Source organism: Macaca nemestrina, chromosome 4 (assembly GCF_043159975.1).
Source record: "Macaca nemestrina isolate mMacNem1 chromosome 4, mMacNem.hap1, whole genome shotgun sequence".
NCBI classification, from domain to species: Eukaryota; Metazoa; Chordata; class Mammalia; order Primates; family Cercopithecidae; genus Macaca; species Macaca nemestrina.
In genome coordinates this window covers 189,115,657-189,133,766 of record NC_092128.1, presented here as the reverse complement: position 1 = coordinate 189,133,766, position 18,110 = coordinate 189,115,657, and the positions used below count along the sequence as shown (strand labels likewise).

At 47.0% G+C, this 18,110-nt stretch overlaps 1 protein-coding gene across 4 annotated transcripts in view; it reads left to right on the top strand.

Moving 5' to 3' along the window:
• Positions 1-18,110, top strand: part of MCM3A (minichromosome maintenance complex component 3 associated protein) — a 54,005-nt gene that overhangs the window by 234 nt on the left and 35,661 nt on the right. The window contains exons 1-10 of one of the 4 annotated variants that reach the window (XM_071095884.1): positions 37-419; positions 743-2,069; positions 2,303-2,526; positions 5,908-5,986; positions 6,358-6,502; positions 8,775-8,965; positions 11,402-11,541; positions 13,455-13,652; positions 14,223-14,491; positions 16,742-16,904. In XM_071095884.1, the coding sequence (XP_070951985.1) occupies positions 851-2,069; positions 2,303-2,526; positions 5,908-5,986; positions 6,358-6,502; positions 8,775-8,965; positions 11,402-11,541; positions 13,455-13,652; positions 14,223-14,491; positions 16,742-16,904 (2,628 nt within the window). In that variant the 5' untranslated portion in view covers positions 37-419; positions 743-850. Of the gene's footprint in view, positions 1-36; positions 420-742; positions 2,070-2,302; positions 2,527-5,907; positions 5,987-6,357; positions 6,503-8,774; positions 8,966-11,401; positions 11,542-13,454; positions 13,653-14,222; positions 14,492-16,741; positions 16,905-18,110 lie in introns of those variants that run through there. The other 3 variants (XM_071095882.1, XM_071095881.1, XM_071095883.1) reach the window with 3 other exon arrangements.

Sequence of the window (18,110 nt, the reverse complement as noted above, 5' to 3'; positions counted from 1 at the left end):
GTGAGCGTGGGGGCTGGGCCGGCGCCGGGGGCGCCGTTTCCTTCCCCCGCGCACGTCCGCGCGCCCGGGCCTCCACATCGTCGCTAACGGAGCGTTGCGGCGCCGGCGGCCCCTGGCGAGCCCGGGGCAGTACAGTGACCAGGCCGGCCCGGGCCCACCGCGCGGCCTCCGCCTTTTCGGGCTGTGCTGGGTGGAAGATTAGGCTCCCCGGCACGCCGTCCCCGCCGAGAGGCCGCAGCTCCGTGGCAGCGCCCTCGCCCTTCCAGCCGGCTCGAGGGTGGTCGCCAGGGCGCGATAAAGGAATGTGAGACAGTGGTTAGCGCTCCAGCCGCTCCGAGGGAAGCCAGGCAGCGTTACGCTGAATTCTCCGGCTGTAGAGATTGGAGGAAGACAGGAGAAATTCGTCTCTAAGCTGTAAGGTGGAACAGCATTTATCTTCTTACTACCAATGGAGGTTTTTCATGAATTTACTAACTCAGTAAAAAGAGTCGGCTTTCTTTTCTTATTCGGCTTTCTTTTCTTTTAATCTTAAAGGGATCACGGTTTAAATCTCTGTAACAAAGTAATTATTTGTACCACTCTCTACTCCACCCTCCAACAAAATAACCTGTTGGCTCTCGGAAAATAATAGCCCTTTGCCTGCCTTTGAAATAGTTATCTTTTAGTGTGACAGTGTTCAAAAATTCTTTTCTTAGTCTTGTAGCAGAACATAGCTGTGATGATCTGAATTTTTGTCTTTCAGCGTGTTCTGAAGACGAAGGGGAGCTCCCTAGTGCTACGGGGCTGTTTCAGGAAGCCAGTTAATTTTGCACACGTAATACTTATTACCTTCTAATAATTGGAACAGAAGATGAACCCAACTAATCCTTTCAGTGGGCAGCAGCCTAGTGCTTTTTCAGCGTCTTCTAGTAATGTAGGAACACTTCCATCTAAGTCGCCATTTCGATTTGGTCAACCTTCTCTTTTTGGACAAAACAGTACCTTATCTGGGAAGAGCTCGGGATTTTCACAGGTGTCCAGCTTTCCAGCGTCTTCCGGAGTAAGTCATTCCTCTTCAGTGCAAACATTAGGGTTCACCCAATCCTCAAGTGTTGGACCCTTTTCTGGACTTGAGCACACTTCCACCTTTGTGGCTACCTCTGGGCCTTCAAGTTCATCTGTGCTGGGAAACCCAGGATTTAGTTTTAAATCACCCACCAGTGTTGGGGCTTTCCCAAGCACCTCTGCTTTTGGACAAGAAGCTGGAGAAATAGTGAACTCTGGTTTTGGGAAAACAGAATTCAGCTTTAAACCTCTGGAAAATGCAGTGTTCAAACCAATACTGGGGGCTGAATCTGAGCCAGAGAAAACCCAGAGCCAAATTGCTTCTGGGTTTTTCACGTTTTCCCACCCAATTAGTAGTGCACCTGGAGGCCTGGCCCCATTCTCTTTTCCTCAAGTAACAAGTAGTTCAGCTACCAATTCAAATTTTACCTTTTCAAAACCTGTTAGTAGTAATAATTCATTATCTGCCTTTACCCCTGCTTTGTCAAACCAAAATGTAGAGGAAGAGAAGAGAGGGCCTAAGTCAATATTTGGAAGTTCTAGTAATAGCTTCAGTAGCTTCCCTGTGTCATCTGCGGTTTTGGGCGAACCCTTCCAGGCTAGCAAAGCAGGTGTCAGGCAGGGGTGTGAAGAAGCTGTTTCCCAGGTGGAACCACTTCCCAGCCTAATGAAAGGAATGAAAAGGAAGGAGGATCAGGATCGCTCCCCAAGGAGACATGGCCACGAGACAGCAGAAGATTTGGATCCTCTGTCCCGGGGTGATCATCCTCCGGACAAACGACCTGTCCGCCTGAATCGACCCCGGGGAGGTACTTTATTTGGTCGGACGATACAGGATGTTTTCAAAAGCAATAAGGAAGTATGTCGTCTGGGCAACAAGGAGGCCAAAAAGGAAATTGGATTTGTTGAGTCTGGAGAAAGTGACCACATGGCTATCCCAGGAGGGAGTCAGTCTGTCCTGGCACCTTCCCGGATGCCAGGTGTGAATAAAGAGGAAGAAACTGAAAGTAGAGAGAAGAAAGAAGGTGAGCTCTGAAAATGTAGAACGTAGAGTAAGTCCTGCTGGCAGGTTGTCAATACGTTTCTCTGGGAGGTTAGCTTGATTTTTCACATAAATCTCCCATAAACATTAGGGATTCTAACATGTCATATGGAGCAGGTCTTAAATCTGTGAAAATTTCCTCTGCTTTGACACAGTTGGTGCCTCCTGTTGTCGGAAACATCTGATGGTTTAAGTGTCCACTCTCTGAACCCCTAGATTCTCTAAGAGGAACTCCGGCGCGTCCGAGTAACAGAAGCGAGAGCACAGACAGTCTTGGGGGCTTGTGTCCCTCTGAAGTCACAGCCATCCAGTGCAAGAACATCCCCGACTACCTCAACGACAGGACCATTCTGGAGAACCATTTCGGCAAAATTGCTAAAGTGCAGCGCGTCTTTACCAGGCGCAGCAAAAAGCTGGCAGTGGTACATTTCTTTGATCATGTGAGTGCTCCCATCTTGCCATTTATTACCCTAGATTTGAACCTTGTCACTTTAAAACCTTTTTTTTTTTTTTTTTTTTGGTCCATCAGTTGTTTGCTTACTGTAATGTAGGGAAAGTACTCAAATACCTTATTAGCATCGGCTGGGAGAGCACTATTTATTTCATAACTTGGAGTGTTCCAAGTCCCTACAGAATGCAGTACTCTAGAAATGCTGGGAGAGTTGTTCCCATGAAGTGAAATTCTTCTTAAAGGCTTTAGGAATTCAGAAATTCTTCCGAAAGGCTCTAACCACATAGTACTTTTGGAACTTGAGTTTTTTGGGTTTTGTTTTGTTTTTTTTGGTCATAGTACATGATCACTGTAAACCTTCAAACAATACAGAAAAAGTGAAATTGGCCGGGCGCGGTGGCTCACGCCTGTAATCCCAGCGCTTTGGGAGGCCAAGGTGGGCTGATGATAAGGTCAGGAGATCAAGATCGTCCTGGCTAACACGGTGAAACCCCGTCGCTACTAAAAATACAAAAAATTAGCCAGGTGTGGTGGCGGGCGCCTGTAGTCCCACCTACTCAGGAGTCTGAGGTGGGTGAATCGCTTGAACCCGGGAGGCGGAGGTTGCAGTGAGCCAAGTTCGTGCCACTGAACTCCAGCCTGGGTGACAGAGCCAGACTCCGTCTCAAAAAAAAAAAAAGAAAAAGTGAAATTCCCCTTGTCATCCTATCCTCTAGAGATAACTGCTTTGAAGCACTGGGTTTGTATCCTGACTTTAAATGTATGCATCAGACTTTCTTTTTATTTATTTATTGTTTTTGAGATGGAGTCTCAAGTGCATAATATTTTCTAGGGTGCAGTGAGTGTGGACTGCTCATGTTGTATAGCTTTATATCTTCACTGTTTTTTCTGAGTATTCTCATAGACAAAATTATGTTCTAGAGAAATTTATAAAGTAGAAATTTATAAAGTGGGTGATACTCCTTTGAGTGGATGGACTACGTTTTGTTGATTCATCTGTTGGCAGACATGGGTTGTTTCTACTTTTTGGCTATTGTGAATAATGTTCATTGTCGTATAACTATCTGAGTCCCTGCTTTCAGTTTTTTGGGGTATATTCTTAGGGTTGGAATTGCTAGGTCATATGGTAATCCTAATTTGTTTTTAGTTTTAATTTTTTAAATTAAAAAAATTGTTTTTATTTTTGCGTTTGTAGAGACATGGTCTCACTATGTTGCTCAGGCTGGTCTTGAGCTCCTGGCCTCAAGCTATCCTCCTGCCTTAGCCTCCCAAAGTGTTGGGATTACAGATCTGAGTCATTGTGCCGGCTCTCATTTTTGTTGTTGTTGTTGTTTTTGAGACAGGGCCTCGCTTTGTCACCCAGGCTGTAGTGTAGTGGCACAATCTTGGCTCACTTCAACCTTCACCTTTTCGGTCAAGCAATTCTCTTCCCTCAGCCTCCCAAGTAGCTGGGATTGTGTGTGCACCACCACGCCTGGCTAATTTTTGTGTTTTTAGTGAAGATGGGGTTTCATCACGTTAGCCAGGCTGGTCTTTTTTTTTTTTTTTTTTTTTTTTTTTTGAGACGGAGTCTCGCTCTGTCACCCAGGCTGGAGTGCAGTGGCCGGATTTCAGCTCACTGCAAGCTCCGCCTCCCGGGTTCACGCCATTCTCCTGCCTCAGCCTCTGGAGTAGCTGGGACTACAGGCGCCCGCTACCTCGCCCGGCTAGTTTTTTGTATTTTTTAGTAGAGACGGGGTTTCACCGGGTTAGCCAGGATGGTCTCGATCTCCTGACCTTGTGATCCGCCCGTCTCGGCCTCCCAAAGTGCTGGGATTACAGGCTTGAGCCACCGCGCCCGGCCGCCAGGCTGGTCTTGAACTCCTGACCTCAGTGATCTATGCACCTTGGTCTCCCAAAGTGCTGGGATTACAGGCATGAGCCACCATGCCTGGCCTTGTTTTATTATTTATTACTATTATTATTATTTTTTTTTTTAGATGAAGTTTAACTATGTGGCCCAGGCTGGTCCTAAACTCCTGGGCTCAAGTGATCCTCCCACCTCCACTTCCCAAAGTGCTAGGATAACAGGCATGAGCCCCCGTGCCCAGCCCCCCTTTTGTTTTTAAAGTTATTTTTTGTGTATTGCAGTGTGCTCATTCTCCCAGCTGAACCTTAAATATTTTATGACATAACTAATATTTAAATACATTGCCTTTATAAACAATTCGTTGATACAGACAAAACTGAACATCCTTATCTCTCCTGTTATTTAGGAGTAGTCCAGGTTAACTAGTGTGGTGGGTATTTTTCTAGACTTTTTTTTTTTTTTTTTGAGACGGAGTCTTGTTCTGTCGCCCAGGCTGGAGTGCAGTGGCACCATCTCCACTCACTGCAAGCTCCACCTCCCGGGCTCATGCCATTCTCCTGCTTCAGCCTCCTGAGTAGCTGGGACTACAGACACCCGTCACCACACCCGGCTAATTTTTTGTGTTTTTGGTAGAGACGGTTTCACCATGTTAGCCAGTATGGTCTTGATCTCCTGACCTCGTGATCTGCCTGCCTGGGTCTCCCAAAATGCTGGGATTACAGGCATAAGCCACGGTGCCCTGCCTTTTCTAGACATTTTTATGAGTGTATCTACAGGGAGACTAACATGTGGTTGGTTTTGTGTGTGTTTTCTGTAGTAAGTGGCATCCTGTGTGTGTTATTCTGCAGCTCCCTTTTGTGCTTGTGACTTGGCAAACTTACTGTTTCTGTATATGTGATCAGCTGGTGAGAATCATCTCACCAAATGCCAACAAGGCCAAGTTTGTGAGTTCTATGAAGCAAAGTTGTTAATTAAAAAAAAGGGGCTGGGCGCGGTGGCTCATGCCTGTAATCCCAGCACTTTGGGGGGCCGAGGCGGGCGGATCACGAGGTCAGGAGATGGAGACCATCCTGGCTAACACGGTGAAACCTTGTCTCTACTAAAAATACAAAAAATTAGCCGGGAATGGGTGGCGGGCGCCTGTAGTCCCAGCTACTCAGGAGACTGAGGCAGGAGAACGCATGAACCCGGGAGGCGGAGCTTGCAGTGAGCCAAGATCTCGCCACCGTACTCCAGCCTGGGTAACAGAGCGAGACTCTGTCTCAAAAAAAAAAACAAAAAAAAAGAGGGAAGAGCAAATACATGCTGGTGAGACAGGTAAGGGAGATGAATCCTGCTGCTGCCACAGCCAGAGACCATGCAAGCAGCAGACGTGTGGGTGGAGGAATCACTGTCGTGCAAAGGACGCCAGCTCCTGGTGCCTTTGAATGGTCTGTTGTGCTTACTGCATTTGAGTTTTCAATCCCATTTCCTTTGGTTTCCTGATGTACTCACACTTGGTGGTTGTGGACTGTTTTCCAGGCATCTGCAGCCCTGGCTAGAAAGAAGGGGAAAAGTTTGCATAAAGACATGGCTATCTTTTGGCACAGGAAGAAAATAAGTGAGTTTTCAATTATTCTTTTCACTTTTTAAAAAAATTATATTTATTTATTTATTTATTTATTTAATAAAGATGAGATCTTGCTATGTTGCCCAGTCTGATCTTGGGATTATAGGCATGAGCCATTGTGCACGGCCCTCTTTTCAGTTTCTCATGCTCTTGGTCCAAACCCTTTGAGCATGAGCCCTTTCCCCAGCCAGTGGGGGAGGCTGGCTCTGAGTGGATTTGCATCTCACAGTTATTTCCTTGGGCTCTTCTCTAACCTCCTGTGACAATGAAAATAATATTACTTTCTCAGAAACAGAGTGAAAAAGTCCAGTACCAGGTGATCTATGATTGCATAAACTCTTTTCTACCTCCTGTGTCCACAGGCCCCAATAAGAAACCCTTTTCCCTGAAGGAGAAGAAACCAGGTGATGGTGAAGTCAGCCCGAGCACAGAGGATGCACCCTTTCAGCACTCTCCTCTTGGCAAGGCCGCAGGGAGGGCTGGTGCTAGCAGCCTCCTGAATAAAAGGTGGGATCGGTCCCTCCTAATGACCTTATTTGGGAAGGACCAGGAAATAGCGCCCTGCAGTGACACATGAGTCAGGGTGCAAGACTGTGGAGAGTGGTGAGGAGACAAAAGCCAGTTGCCCGGGATGGCTGGGGGTGGAGGGCAGGGGCTCTGCCCCTCCAGCCAGCATGGGCCATGAGGAGGTGGGTCTGTGTGGGGCTGGTGGTTGCAGCCAGAAGAGAGAATTTTCTGACACTGGTACCTGTCAGCTGTAGAGATGGTGGACAGCAGTGATTCTGTCCTGTCTTGTTCTCACATACCCTAGGGCCAAGGTTGCTGAGAAAGCCTTCCTTTGGGGCTGGCCTTTTTTTCTTGTTTCTACTTGGCATTTTCTATGGGAGAATCTCATCACACAGTTGTTATAGCTGGTGTAGGCCTTTCAGCTGCAGCTACAGGAGATCCAGGGGAGGCTGCTCATTTAGGACAGCAGAACTTCTGTCCTTGCACAGAGTGCCTGCTCTGTGGGACACACGCAGGCTGGCGCCCTGTGGCGGGTCGCCGCCTGCCTCACAGGATTGTAGTAGCAAATCTCCTTGCTCATCTAACTTGTCCTGAATCCCACTGCAGTTGAGTGCAGTTCCACTTGACATATAAATGTATAAGCAATAACTTTTTTCTCAAGGCATTTAAGTGGCTGTAGTAAACTATGCATTCCTTTTGTTTTGAGACCGAATCTCACTTTGTTGCCCAGGTTGGAGTTCGGTGGCATGATCTTGGCTCACTGCAATCTCTGCCTCCTGGGTTCAAGAAATTCTCCTGCCTCAGCCTCCCTAGTAGCTGGGATTACAGACATGCTCCACCATGCCCAGCTAATATGTTTGTATTTTTAGTAGAGATAGGGTTTCACCATGTTGGCCAGGCTGGTCTCGAACTCCTGACTAGACATGCATGCCCGGTCAAACCATGCATTTCTGATAATCACTTACAGCAGTTTCCAGTTTCCAGCATGACTTTTTTTTTTTTTTTTTTTTTTTTTTCCTAAAAAGCTGTCACTTAAAGGAAGGGCAGCGTAATTTTTTTTTTTTTTTTTTTTTTTTTTTTTTGAGACGGAGTCTCACGCTGTTGCCCAGGCTGGAGTGCAGTGGCGCGATCTCGGCTCACTGCAAGCTCCGCCTCCCGGGTTCCCGCCATTCTCCTGCCTCAGCCTCCTGAGTAGCTGGGACTACAGGCGCCCGCCACCACGCCCGGCTAATTTTTTTTTTGTATTTTTAGTAGAGACGGGGTTTCACTGTGGTCTTGATCTCCTGACCTTGTGATCCGCCCGCCTCGGCCTCCCAAAGTGCTGGGATTACAGGCTTGAGCCACCGCGCCCGGCCCAGCATGACTTTTTGTAGGTGCAGCTTATCACAGTGAAGCAGACACGGTTGGCCGTGTTAGTTGTGTTAGCCGGCACGTGATGTGAACTGCCCTGGCTACCTTGTCTGTCTGGGGAACTCTGTTCTCAAAGGCTTTTCCTTTTCACACCAGACCTACTTTGACAGGTCTCCGTCTTTTCATCTTTTGGCCAATGTATTTTCCTCACTTTCCATTTTGTGATGAGCAGTTTAGTTGCTGGTTTGACATAATCTTTGACATTCAAGTTCAGAAAATGATGAAAGCTAGAAAATGGGGAAGCTGAGGGAGAATTCCTGATTCCTTTTAGTATGTCCTACCAAAATAAACTTCTGTTTTAAAACATGTAGGCATAATATTTCCTTGATATTAAAGATTTTTTTCATGCTGAGTTTCATTTCTTCGAGATAGGAATCAGTAAGTGCTCCTTTTAGCTGTTTAAATGTGCCTATCTTTTTTTGGGTAGGGGGTGGTAAGTTTGGAGCCTCACACTGTAACCCATACTGGAGAGCAGCAGTGCAATCTCAGCTCACTGCAACCTCTGCCTGCCAGGCTCAGGCAATCCTCTCACCCCAGGCTCCCAAGTAGCTGGGACTACAGGCACATGCCACCATGCCTGGCTGATTTTTAAATTTTTGTAGAGATGGGGTCTCCCTATGTTGCCCAGGCTATTTTGTTTTTCAAAAGTATGAAACATTTCAAAATTATATTAAAGTCAGTGAATAAGGTGAATAACGGTTTTGTGTTCATTACCATCTTTATCAAAACTCAATAAGTGCTTGTAGTTTCTCAGCTTTAGATGACCATAAAATCTTGAAAGATGAGGGGACGTGTTCAGAAACGAAAATGCTCTGAAGGCCTTCCTGGTACGAGGGCCCTCAGTGTGGTGTTTACTTTATAGCTCTCCAGTGAAGAAGCCAAGTCTTCTAAAGGCCCACCAATTCGAGGGAGACTCTTTTGACTCAGCCTCTGACGGCTCTGAGGGCCTCGGGCCATGTGTGCTGTCCCTCAGTACCCTGATAGGCACTGTGGCTGAGACGTCCAAGGAGAAGTACCGCCTGCTTGACCAGAGAGACAGGATCATGCGGCAAGGTATGGCATGTGGTGGCAGAGGTTCTAAGGGCCTGGTGAGGTCGTCTTCTTGGGTGCCATCAGGGCAGGAGCAACTCTTTTCCATTGGGCTCTATTGCTGTTGAGTCTCAGGGCCTCTGATGTGCTGTGTCTGATCTTCATGGTCTGCCAGTCTTCTTGGAGTGAGTGTTGTGTGTATGTGTACATATATGTGCAAATATGTTTGCTAATGTATGTATAAAATAGCAGTGGGAGGATGCAAAAGAATGGACTCCTGTCTGTAGAGGGAGGAGGATTCTGAAGGGCAGAGGTTATGGCGGAGTGCTCCATCTCGGACAGGGCACCCTTACACTGTTACAATGTTGAACTGTGTGAATGTATTACCTATTAAAAAGTAAGTATTCTGTTAACACTAAAAATATATGCAGGGACCAAAAATAAAAGGAAAAAACACAGGTGCTCCTCTTTGCCAATTTTATTCTCTTAAATTTCAGCCGAGCTGGGTGTGGTGACTCACGCCTGTAATCCCAGCACTTTGGGAGGCCGAGGCATGTAGACCACCTGAGGTCATGAGTTCAAGACCAGCCTGGCCAACATGGCAAAACCCCCATCTTTACAATAAATAAATAAATAAATAAATTAGCTGGGTGCGGTGGTGTATACCTGTAGTCCCAGCTACTAGGGAGGCTGAGGCAGGAGAATCACTTGAACTGGCTAGGCAGAGGTTACAGTGAGCCGAGATTGTGCCACTACACTCCAGCCTGAGTGACAGGATGAGACTTTGTCTCAAAAAAAAAAAAAAAAATTGCTGGACGTGGTGGCTTACGCCTGTAATCCCAGCACTTTGGGAGGTCGAGGCTGGTGGATCACTTGAGGTCAGGAGTTCGAGACCAGCCTGACCAACATGGAGCAACCTGGTATCTACTAAAAATAGAAAAATGGGCCGGGCGCGGTGGCTCACGCCTGTAATCCCAGCACTTTGGGAGGCTGAGACGGGCGGATCACGAGGTCAGGAGATCGAGACCATCCTGGCTAACACGGTGAAACCCCGTCTCTACTAAAAAATACAAAAAACTAGCCGGGCGAGGTGGCGGGCGCCTATAGTCCCAGCTACTCGGGAGGCTGAGGCAGGAGAATGGCGTGAACCCGGGAGGCGGAGCTTGCAGTGAGCTGAGATCCGGCCACTGCACTCCAGCCTGGGTGACAGAGCGAGACTCCGTCTCAAAAAAAAAAAAAAAAAAATAGAAAAATGGTGGCACATGCCTGTAATCCCAGCTACTCGGGAGGCTGAGGCAGGAGAACTGCTTGAACCCATGAGGCGGAGCTTACAGTGAGCCAAGATTGCGCCACTACAGTCTAGCCTGGGCGATAGAGTGAGACTCCATCTCAAAAAAAAAAAAATTCAGCTATAGGAGTTTCCTTTTTTAAAAGCTGTGGATATTTCGATTAATCACCATGTTTCCTTAATATAGTGATACATAGTAATAAAAACTGCCATCATACATCATATCATTGATGATGGTGATTTTTATATTCCAAATGAAATTATTAGGTGTTAGAATTTTTCTTTTTTTAATTTTTTTCCTCGAAATGGAGTCTTGCTCTGTTACCCATGCTGGAGTGCAGTGGTGCAGTCTTGGCTCACTGCAATATCCGCCTCCCAGGTTCAAGTGATTCTCTTGCCTCAGCCTCCTGAGTAGCTGGGACTACAGGCATGCGCCACCCTGCCTGGCTAATTTTTGTATTCTTAGTAGAAATAGGGGTTCTCTGTGTTGGTCAGGCTGGTCTCGAACTCCTGACCTCAGGTGATCTGCCAGCCTTGGCCTTCCAAAGTGCTGGGATTGCAGGCGTGAGCCACCAGGCCCAGCCCAGGTATTAGAATTTTTCAAAATAAAAACAAGTATATATTTTTAGTTGTGAAGTTGTTGCATTTCCATTTACTTGCAAGCTACATTTGTAACTATTTAATTCTAAGTGTAATCATAGAAGTTATTCAGGTAAGAACCCAGTTAACTTTCATTATATGATTCCTATATTAAAGTCATGGTGAATACCGAGACAGAGTTTTAGAATAGTAATATATTTTGAATATTTGCAGTTGTTACAAGTCAATCCTTTTAGTAAACATCCTGCACCATGATTTTTTGTCATTGAGGTCATTACAGGAGTTAGAAAACTCCGGCTGAAAGTGAGGACACTCCCGTGCTTTTATCTGCAGTGAGGCTCTGTGACTGTTGGAGAGGTGGACTCGGGTCTTCGGGAGTTTTGATGTCCCACTGCCTGGCAGAATAGAACATAAGTCCTCTTTCTCTGAGGCTCAGAGTTCTACAAATATTTTTCTTTTCTTTTGTAATGCATGTGTGTGTTTTAATTTCTTTTTATCATTATGAGAATACACATCTGTAGGTTCGTGCTAACCATGTGGTACATTCTTACCTTTTACTTGACGTCATTTAGCTCGGGTGAAGAGAACCGATCTGGACAAAGCGAGGACTTTTGTTGGGACCTGCCTGGATATGTGTCCTGAGAAGGAGAGGTACATGCGGGAGACGCGTAGCCAGCTGAGTGTATTCGAAGTGGTCCCAGGGACTGACCAGGTAGAGCCCTGCATCTCCCTGTGGAGTGGGGGCAGGGTGTGCAGGGGATGGGGCTGCTTTTGTCATTTCTGTACCTACTTGATTTGGGTGTTTGTTTTAGAGGGTGTTAGATATTGGGGCTATTAACAATCATATTAAGCTGTTTTGCATTGTGAGATGTTCACTCTGTAATTGGTACCTATACATGATAACATGATAAGGTATAGATGCAAGTTATTGTAAATAAAGTTGTTTTTCTTTCTTTTTTTTTTTTTTTTTTTTTTGAGACAGGGTCTCACTCTGTCACCTAAGCTGGAGCACAGTGGTCCAGTCATGGCTCACTACAGCCTCATCTTCCCAGGCTCAGGTGATCATCTCACTCAGCTTACAGAGTAGCTGGGATTGCAGGCATGCTCCACCATGCCCAGTTATTGTCGTAGTTTTTGAAGCGATGGGGTCTTGCCCAGGCTGGTCCCAAACTCCTAAGCTCAAGTGATCTGCTCACGTCCGCCTCTCAAAGTGCTGGGATTACAGGCGTGAGCCACCACATCCGGCTAACTTTTTTCTTTTTACAATCTTATTCCTGTCTGTTTCTATGCTTATGTTTTACACATTCAAGGTTATGTTCTAGATACAATTTTATGTGTATTTTTTCCACTTAAAATTATGTCACAAGGCTGGGCGTGGTGGCTCATGCCTGTAATCCCAGCACTTTGGGAGGCCGAGGCGGGCGGATCACAAGGTCAAGAGATCGAGACCATCCTGGCTGACACGGTGAAACCCTGTGTGTACTAAAAATACAAAAAATTAGTCGGGCGTGGTGGCAGGCGCCTGTAGGCCCAGCTACTTGGGAGGCTGAGGCAGCAGAATGGCGTGAACCCGGGAGGTGGAGCTGGCAGTGAGCTGAGATCGTGCCACTGCACTCTAACCTGGGCAACAGAATGAAACTCCATCTCAAAAAAAAAAAAAAAAAAAAAATTATGTCATGAACATTTTCCTTTGTTAGGGTAAACTATGAGCATTTAAAAATGACAGCATATTATTTTATTAGTAGCTCTGTCAAAACTGCATTTTTACCATTAGTAGATAGGCTGTTTCTAAATTTTTAGTTCTATTAATAATATTGTTTGGCATCTTATATGTAATGCTTCTCTACTATTTAGATTATTTTCTTCAGATTCTAAGAATTAAATTACTGCATCAGAGGGTATGACCTTTCCTGAACATTATCAATCTTCCCAAATTAGTTCCCTAGAAAGCTGCACCAATATAGATCCTTTTGGACTCTGTGAATTTTGCTTGTGGGCTCCTCCTCCACTTCCTGGCTGGTGGCTTTATACACCCTTCACCTGGTTTGGGGTCCCCAGCCCAGCAACTTGTGTCACTGTAGGGCCCCTGCGCCAGGAGAGGGCAATGGCCAGGGGCTCGTCCTGTGTACGTCTCTGCCTCTTCCTTTGGCCACGTCTTCGGCCTCCTTTTGAGGTGGGAGATGCAGCTCCTGGCCCCAGGTGGGCAGCTGGCCCCTGCTGCTGTGCCCTCAGCAGTCCTCACTGCCTGTCTCTGTTTCACTTCTGGTCTGTGTAGACTTAACCGGGTGTGTGAGCAGACCTGAGACCTTTTAAATGCTGGAGGCCCTTTCCTGTCCCGTCTCTCTGCTTTGGAGCCTGGCAGATGCGCCTTCACTTACATTCCTCCTGTTCGTCGTGACGTGCTCGTATCTTAACTCCTTGTCATATTTGCCAAAGTCACATTTCTCAATTTGTCTTTGAATTTTGATTGTCACCTTTTAACGGAAATTTTATGTTGAAAAAATATATTCTCAAATATTGATCTTGTGTGGGTGTGTATGTGATTTCCCCCCTCATTTTCAGGCATAACTATGCCTGGCCCGAGGTATGCCACATGGGCAGCCTGTCTCTGCATCATGTCTCTAGGTGGACCATGCAGCAGCCGTGAAAGAGTACAGTCGGTCCTCGGCGGATCAGGAGGAGCCCCTGCCCCACGAGCTGCGGCCCTTGCCAGTGCTCAGCAGGACCATGGACTACCTGGTGACCCAGATCATGGACCAGAAGGAGGGCAGCCTGCGCGACTGGTACGACTTCGTGTGGAACCGCACGCGTGGCATACGGAAGGTATTGGCTGCCTCCAACCTGGACGCTAAAAAATGCATGCAAATTCCAAAGTCAAACTGATAGTTATTTTTATTTTACTCTGTTACATATTTTATCTGTAACAAAAATGTACTTTTGTGGGCTGGGTGCGGTGGCTCAGGCCTGTAATCCCAGGACTCTGGGAGGCCGAGGTGGGTGGATCACCTGAGGTCAGGAGTTTGAGACCAGCCTGGCCAACATGGTGAAACCCCGTCTCTACTGAAAACGTAAATATTAGCTTGGCGTGGTGGCACACGCCTGTAATCCCAGCTACTCGAGAGGCTGAGCCAGGAGAATTGTTTGAACCCAGGAGGTGGAGGTTGTGGTTAGCCAGGATGGCACCACTGTGCCTCCAGCCTGGCGTCTGTCTCAAAAAAAAAAAACAAAACCCAAGGACTTTTATTTAAGTCACTACAAAGTCCTATTAAGATGTGCATCATGGACTTTGTTTCAAATTGAAATGTGAGAAATTGAGGTCGCAGCATGATCTTTCTCACAGTTGCCTCTTTGCATGGGAATGTGTGTGTGATCCTCCCCCTCGCCTGTGGCCAGGATATCACACAGCAGCACCTCTGCGACCCCCTGACGGTGTCCCTGATTGAGAAGTGCACCCGGTTTCACATCCACTGTGCCCACTTCATGTGTGAGGAGCCCATGTCCTCCTTTGATGCCAAGATCAATAATGAGAACATGACCAAGTGCCTGCAGAGCCTGAAGGAGATGTACCAGGACCTGAGAAACAAGGGCATCTTCTGTGCCAGCGAAGCGGAGTTCCAGGGCTACAATGTTCTGCTCAGTCTCAACAAGGGAGACATCCTAAGGTGAATCTTCACGTCCAAAAGTTGCCCTCAGGTGGCTGAAAAGGCAGGCTTTAAACAGGAGAAGAGCTTTCAGCATTGGCAGTAGCCAGCAGTGCGGCGTTCTCTCGGTTAGCAGATGTTGGGATGATAGTAGAGGACCTCGGTCTGGCTGTGCATTCGGCTGAGCTGAGCTGGGGAAAGAGTGATGGGGGTGTGCCCTGGGACCAGCACATCTGACGTAGGCCCCACATGTTCATTTCTGAGAACAGTTTCTCCTCACCAGTGAGAACATGAGGAAGGAATCCTCCTCATGAGACAGGTGAGTGAACCAGGAGAGGGAGTTCCAGGTTGTCAGCAGTTCCCTGTTTCCAGGTAGTTTTGTCAAAGATCTAAGTAATAAGAGAGGAAAAAATTGTGTGAAACAAAAAATGCTAAGAATGGGGTAGTGAGAATGAATGAATATAAAACCCTGGTCTGAGCCATGATTAGACACTTACTGGCGAGCTCTCTGGCCCTCTGCTTGTGGTGGTGTTAAGCCGAGCTTGATGGTGGCCAGTGTTCCCTTTAGTTCTGAGATTCCCCTATCAATGGTGGACCTCTTTTTTTTTAGTTTCGTATTTTCCTCAAGAACTGTGTGGCAGAATATCTAGATGTGTGATTGATTTTAAATTTTTATTTTATTTTATTTTATTTTTGAGACCGAGTCCTGCTCTGTTGCCCAGGCTGGAGTACAGTAGTGTGATCTCGGCTTGCTATAGCCTCCGCCTCCCGGGTTCAAGCGATTTTCTTGCCTCAGTCTCACGAGTAGCTGGGATTACAGGCACATACCACCACTCCCACCTAATTTTTTTTTTTTTTGATATGGAGTCTTGCTCTGTTGTCCAGGCTTGAGTGCAGTGGCGCAATCTCAGCTCACTGCAAGCTCCACCTCCCGGGTTCACGCCATTCTCCTTCCTCAGCCTCTGGAGTAGCTGGGACTACAGGCGCCCGCCACCACACGTGGCTAATTTTTTGTAGTTTTAGTAGAGATGGGGTTTCACCATATTAGCCAGGATGGCCTCGATCTCCTGACCTCGTGATCCGCCCACCTCGGCCTCCCAAAGTGTTGGGATTACAGGCGTGAGCCACCGCGCCTGGCCAGATTTTTTGTATTTTTAGTAGAGACAGGGTTTCGCCATGTTGGCCAGGCTGGTCTGGAACTCCTGACCTCAGGTGATCCACCTGCCTCAGCCTCCCAAAGTGCTGGGATTACAGGTATGAGCCTCCGTGCTGGCTGATTTTAAATTTTAAAATTAAGCCTTGTATAGCGTGGGCAACATGGTGAGACCCTTCTACAAAACAAAAACAAAAACAACAAAAACACCAGGTGTGGTGATGTGCTCATGTAGTTCCAGCTACTGGGGAGGCTGAGGTGGGAGGATCCCTTGAGCCCAGGAGGTCAAGGCTGCAGTAAGCTGTGATCATGCCACTGCACTCCAGTCTGGGTGACAAAGCAAGACCCTATCTCTTTAAAAAAAAAAGAAAGACCAGGTGTGGTGGCCCATGGCCTGTTATCACAGCATGTTGGGAGGCCTAGATGAGAGGATTGCTTGAGGCCAGGAGGTTGAGGCTGCAGTGAACTGTGATTGTGCCACTGCACTCCAGCCTGGGCGATAGAGCAAGACTCTGTCTCAAAAAAAAAAACAAAACTGGTTATGAAAGATTGCTATATTGTCTTTTTCTACACGACAAGCATTTCTTCATCACGAATAATTCAGTCAAAATCAGTTCATTTCTAAACAAAAAGTGTTAAGTTTTCTGTTTTTTAGACTTTACCACCCAGCACAGCTGACAGTCGATTGGCATTACTTTAACTTTTTGATAACTGATGCCTAAATTGCTTTTTGAATTTGTTTATTCATTATTGTTTTGAAAGAAACCTTTGTCAAACCAGCCCAAGTGTGGTAGCTTTGAAGTTAGTAAACTGAATTTAACGGCACATTTTACCAGTAAGACCCTCCTCAGTATGGTTGAAATCCAGTATCGTTATTACTTGAAACGGTCTTGCTCTGTCACCCAGGCTGGAGTACAGTGATGCGATCACAGCTCACTGCAGCCTCAACCTCCTGGGCTCAAACGATCCTCCCACCTTGGCCTCCCCACGTTTTGGGATTACAGGCATGAGCCACTGCATCTGGCCAGTGAAATTTTTATTTATCAGATCTATCTTTATGAAAATCTTGTCTTATTAAAATTAACATTCCAACCCCTTTTCTCTCCTTTAATTAACAGAGAAGTACAACAGTTCCATCCTGCTGTTAGAAACTCCTCCGAGGTGAAATTTGCTGTTCAGGCTTTTGCCGCATTGAACAGTAATAATTTTGTGAGATTTTTCAAACTGGTCCAGTCAGCTTCTTACCTGAATGCTTGTCTTTTACACTGTTACTTCAGTCAGGTGAGTAAACGAGCTGAGCGTGCAGAGTTGGAAGACAGCGGGTGGTTCTTGTGCTGTTCGAGTGCTTTCCTGTTCCAGGCTTTTCAGAGCAGGACAGCGGGTGGTTCTTGTGCTGTTCGAGTGCTTTCCTGTTCCAGGCTTTTCAGAGCAGGCCTCAGGCTGATGACGTGTCTCCCTGGCAGCAGCCCCACGAAGGGGTTACTGGTGTTGCCCTGTTTTATAGGGGTTATCGCCGTTGGTTTCCATCCGGAAAGGCTGTGAAATGGAAAACACTGTTCTATGGTTCAAATGAGAAAAATCTCTTTAGCGAAACACAGTATGAATTCAGCACTGTAGGCCGGGCGCGGTGGCGCAAGCCTGTAATCCCAGCACTTTGGGAGGCCGAGACGAGGTCAGGAGATCGAGACCATCCTGGCGAACACAGTGAATCCCCGTCTCTACTAAAAAAAATTACAGAAAACTAGCCGGGCGAGGTGGCGGGCTCCTGTAGTCCCAGCTACTCAGGAGGCTGAGGCAGGAGAATGGCGTGAACCCGGGAGGCGGAACTTGCAGTGAGCTGAGATCCGGCCACTGCACTCCAGCCTGGGCGACAGAGCGAGACTCCATCTCAAAAAAAAGAGGAAAAAAAAAAAAAGGAATTCAGCACTGTCATCATCCATGAAAACTAACTGAAAAGCTAAAATCTCATATCATATGCACACAGTCCCTGACTTTGAAATGGTTCATATGCACACAGTCCCTGACTTTGAAATGCTTTGTGTTTTAAATTGAAGTTTCTGGAGTGAGGCTGATGGCGCTAAGTTCCTTTAGTGGGTGCCTCAGTGTCTGCTTTGCCGCGTGCTAGGGTTGCAGAAGCAATGGGAAGGCCAGTCCCTCCCCTGAGGTTTGCGCAGAGTAAATTCTGTGTCTTGGGGTTTCCAGTCAGTTCTTTTATTCCAGTTCCATGGGACTTGGGGATGAGGACAGAGCAGCCCCTGTGGCACCTGCCTTTCTAGGCCCTGCATGATTGCGTTCAGTGCGATGTGACCAGGACCACGGCCCACCATACAGAGTGCCACCTTACCTCGCACGCACTCTGCTGCCCATTCCGGCAGCGGCGTCAACGAGGCTGCCTGGATTCCTTGCCACAAGCCCGTAGTGATCACTGCGTGGGGAGGATGCTGCCTGGGAGATCTCAGGACCTGCCTAGGTCAGTCTGTGGCTCCA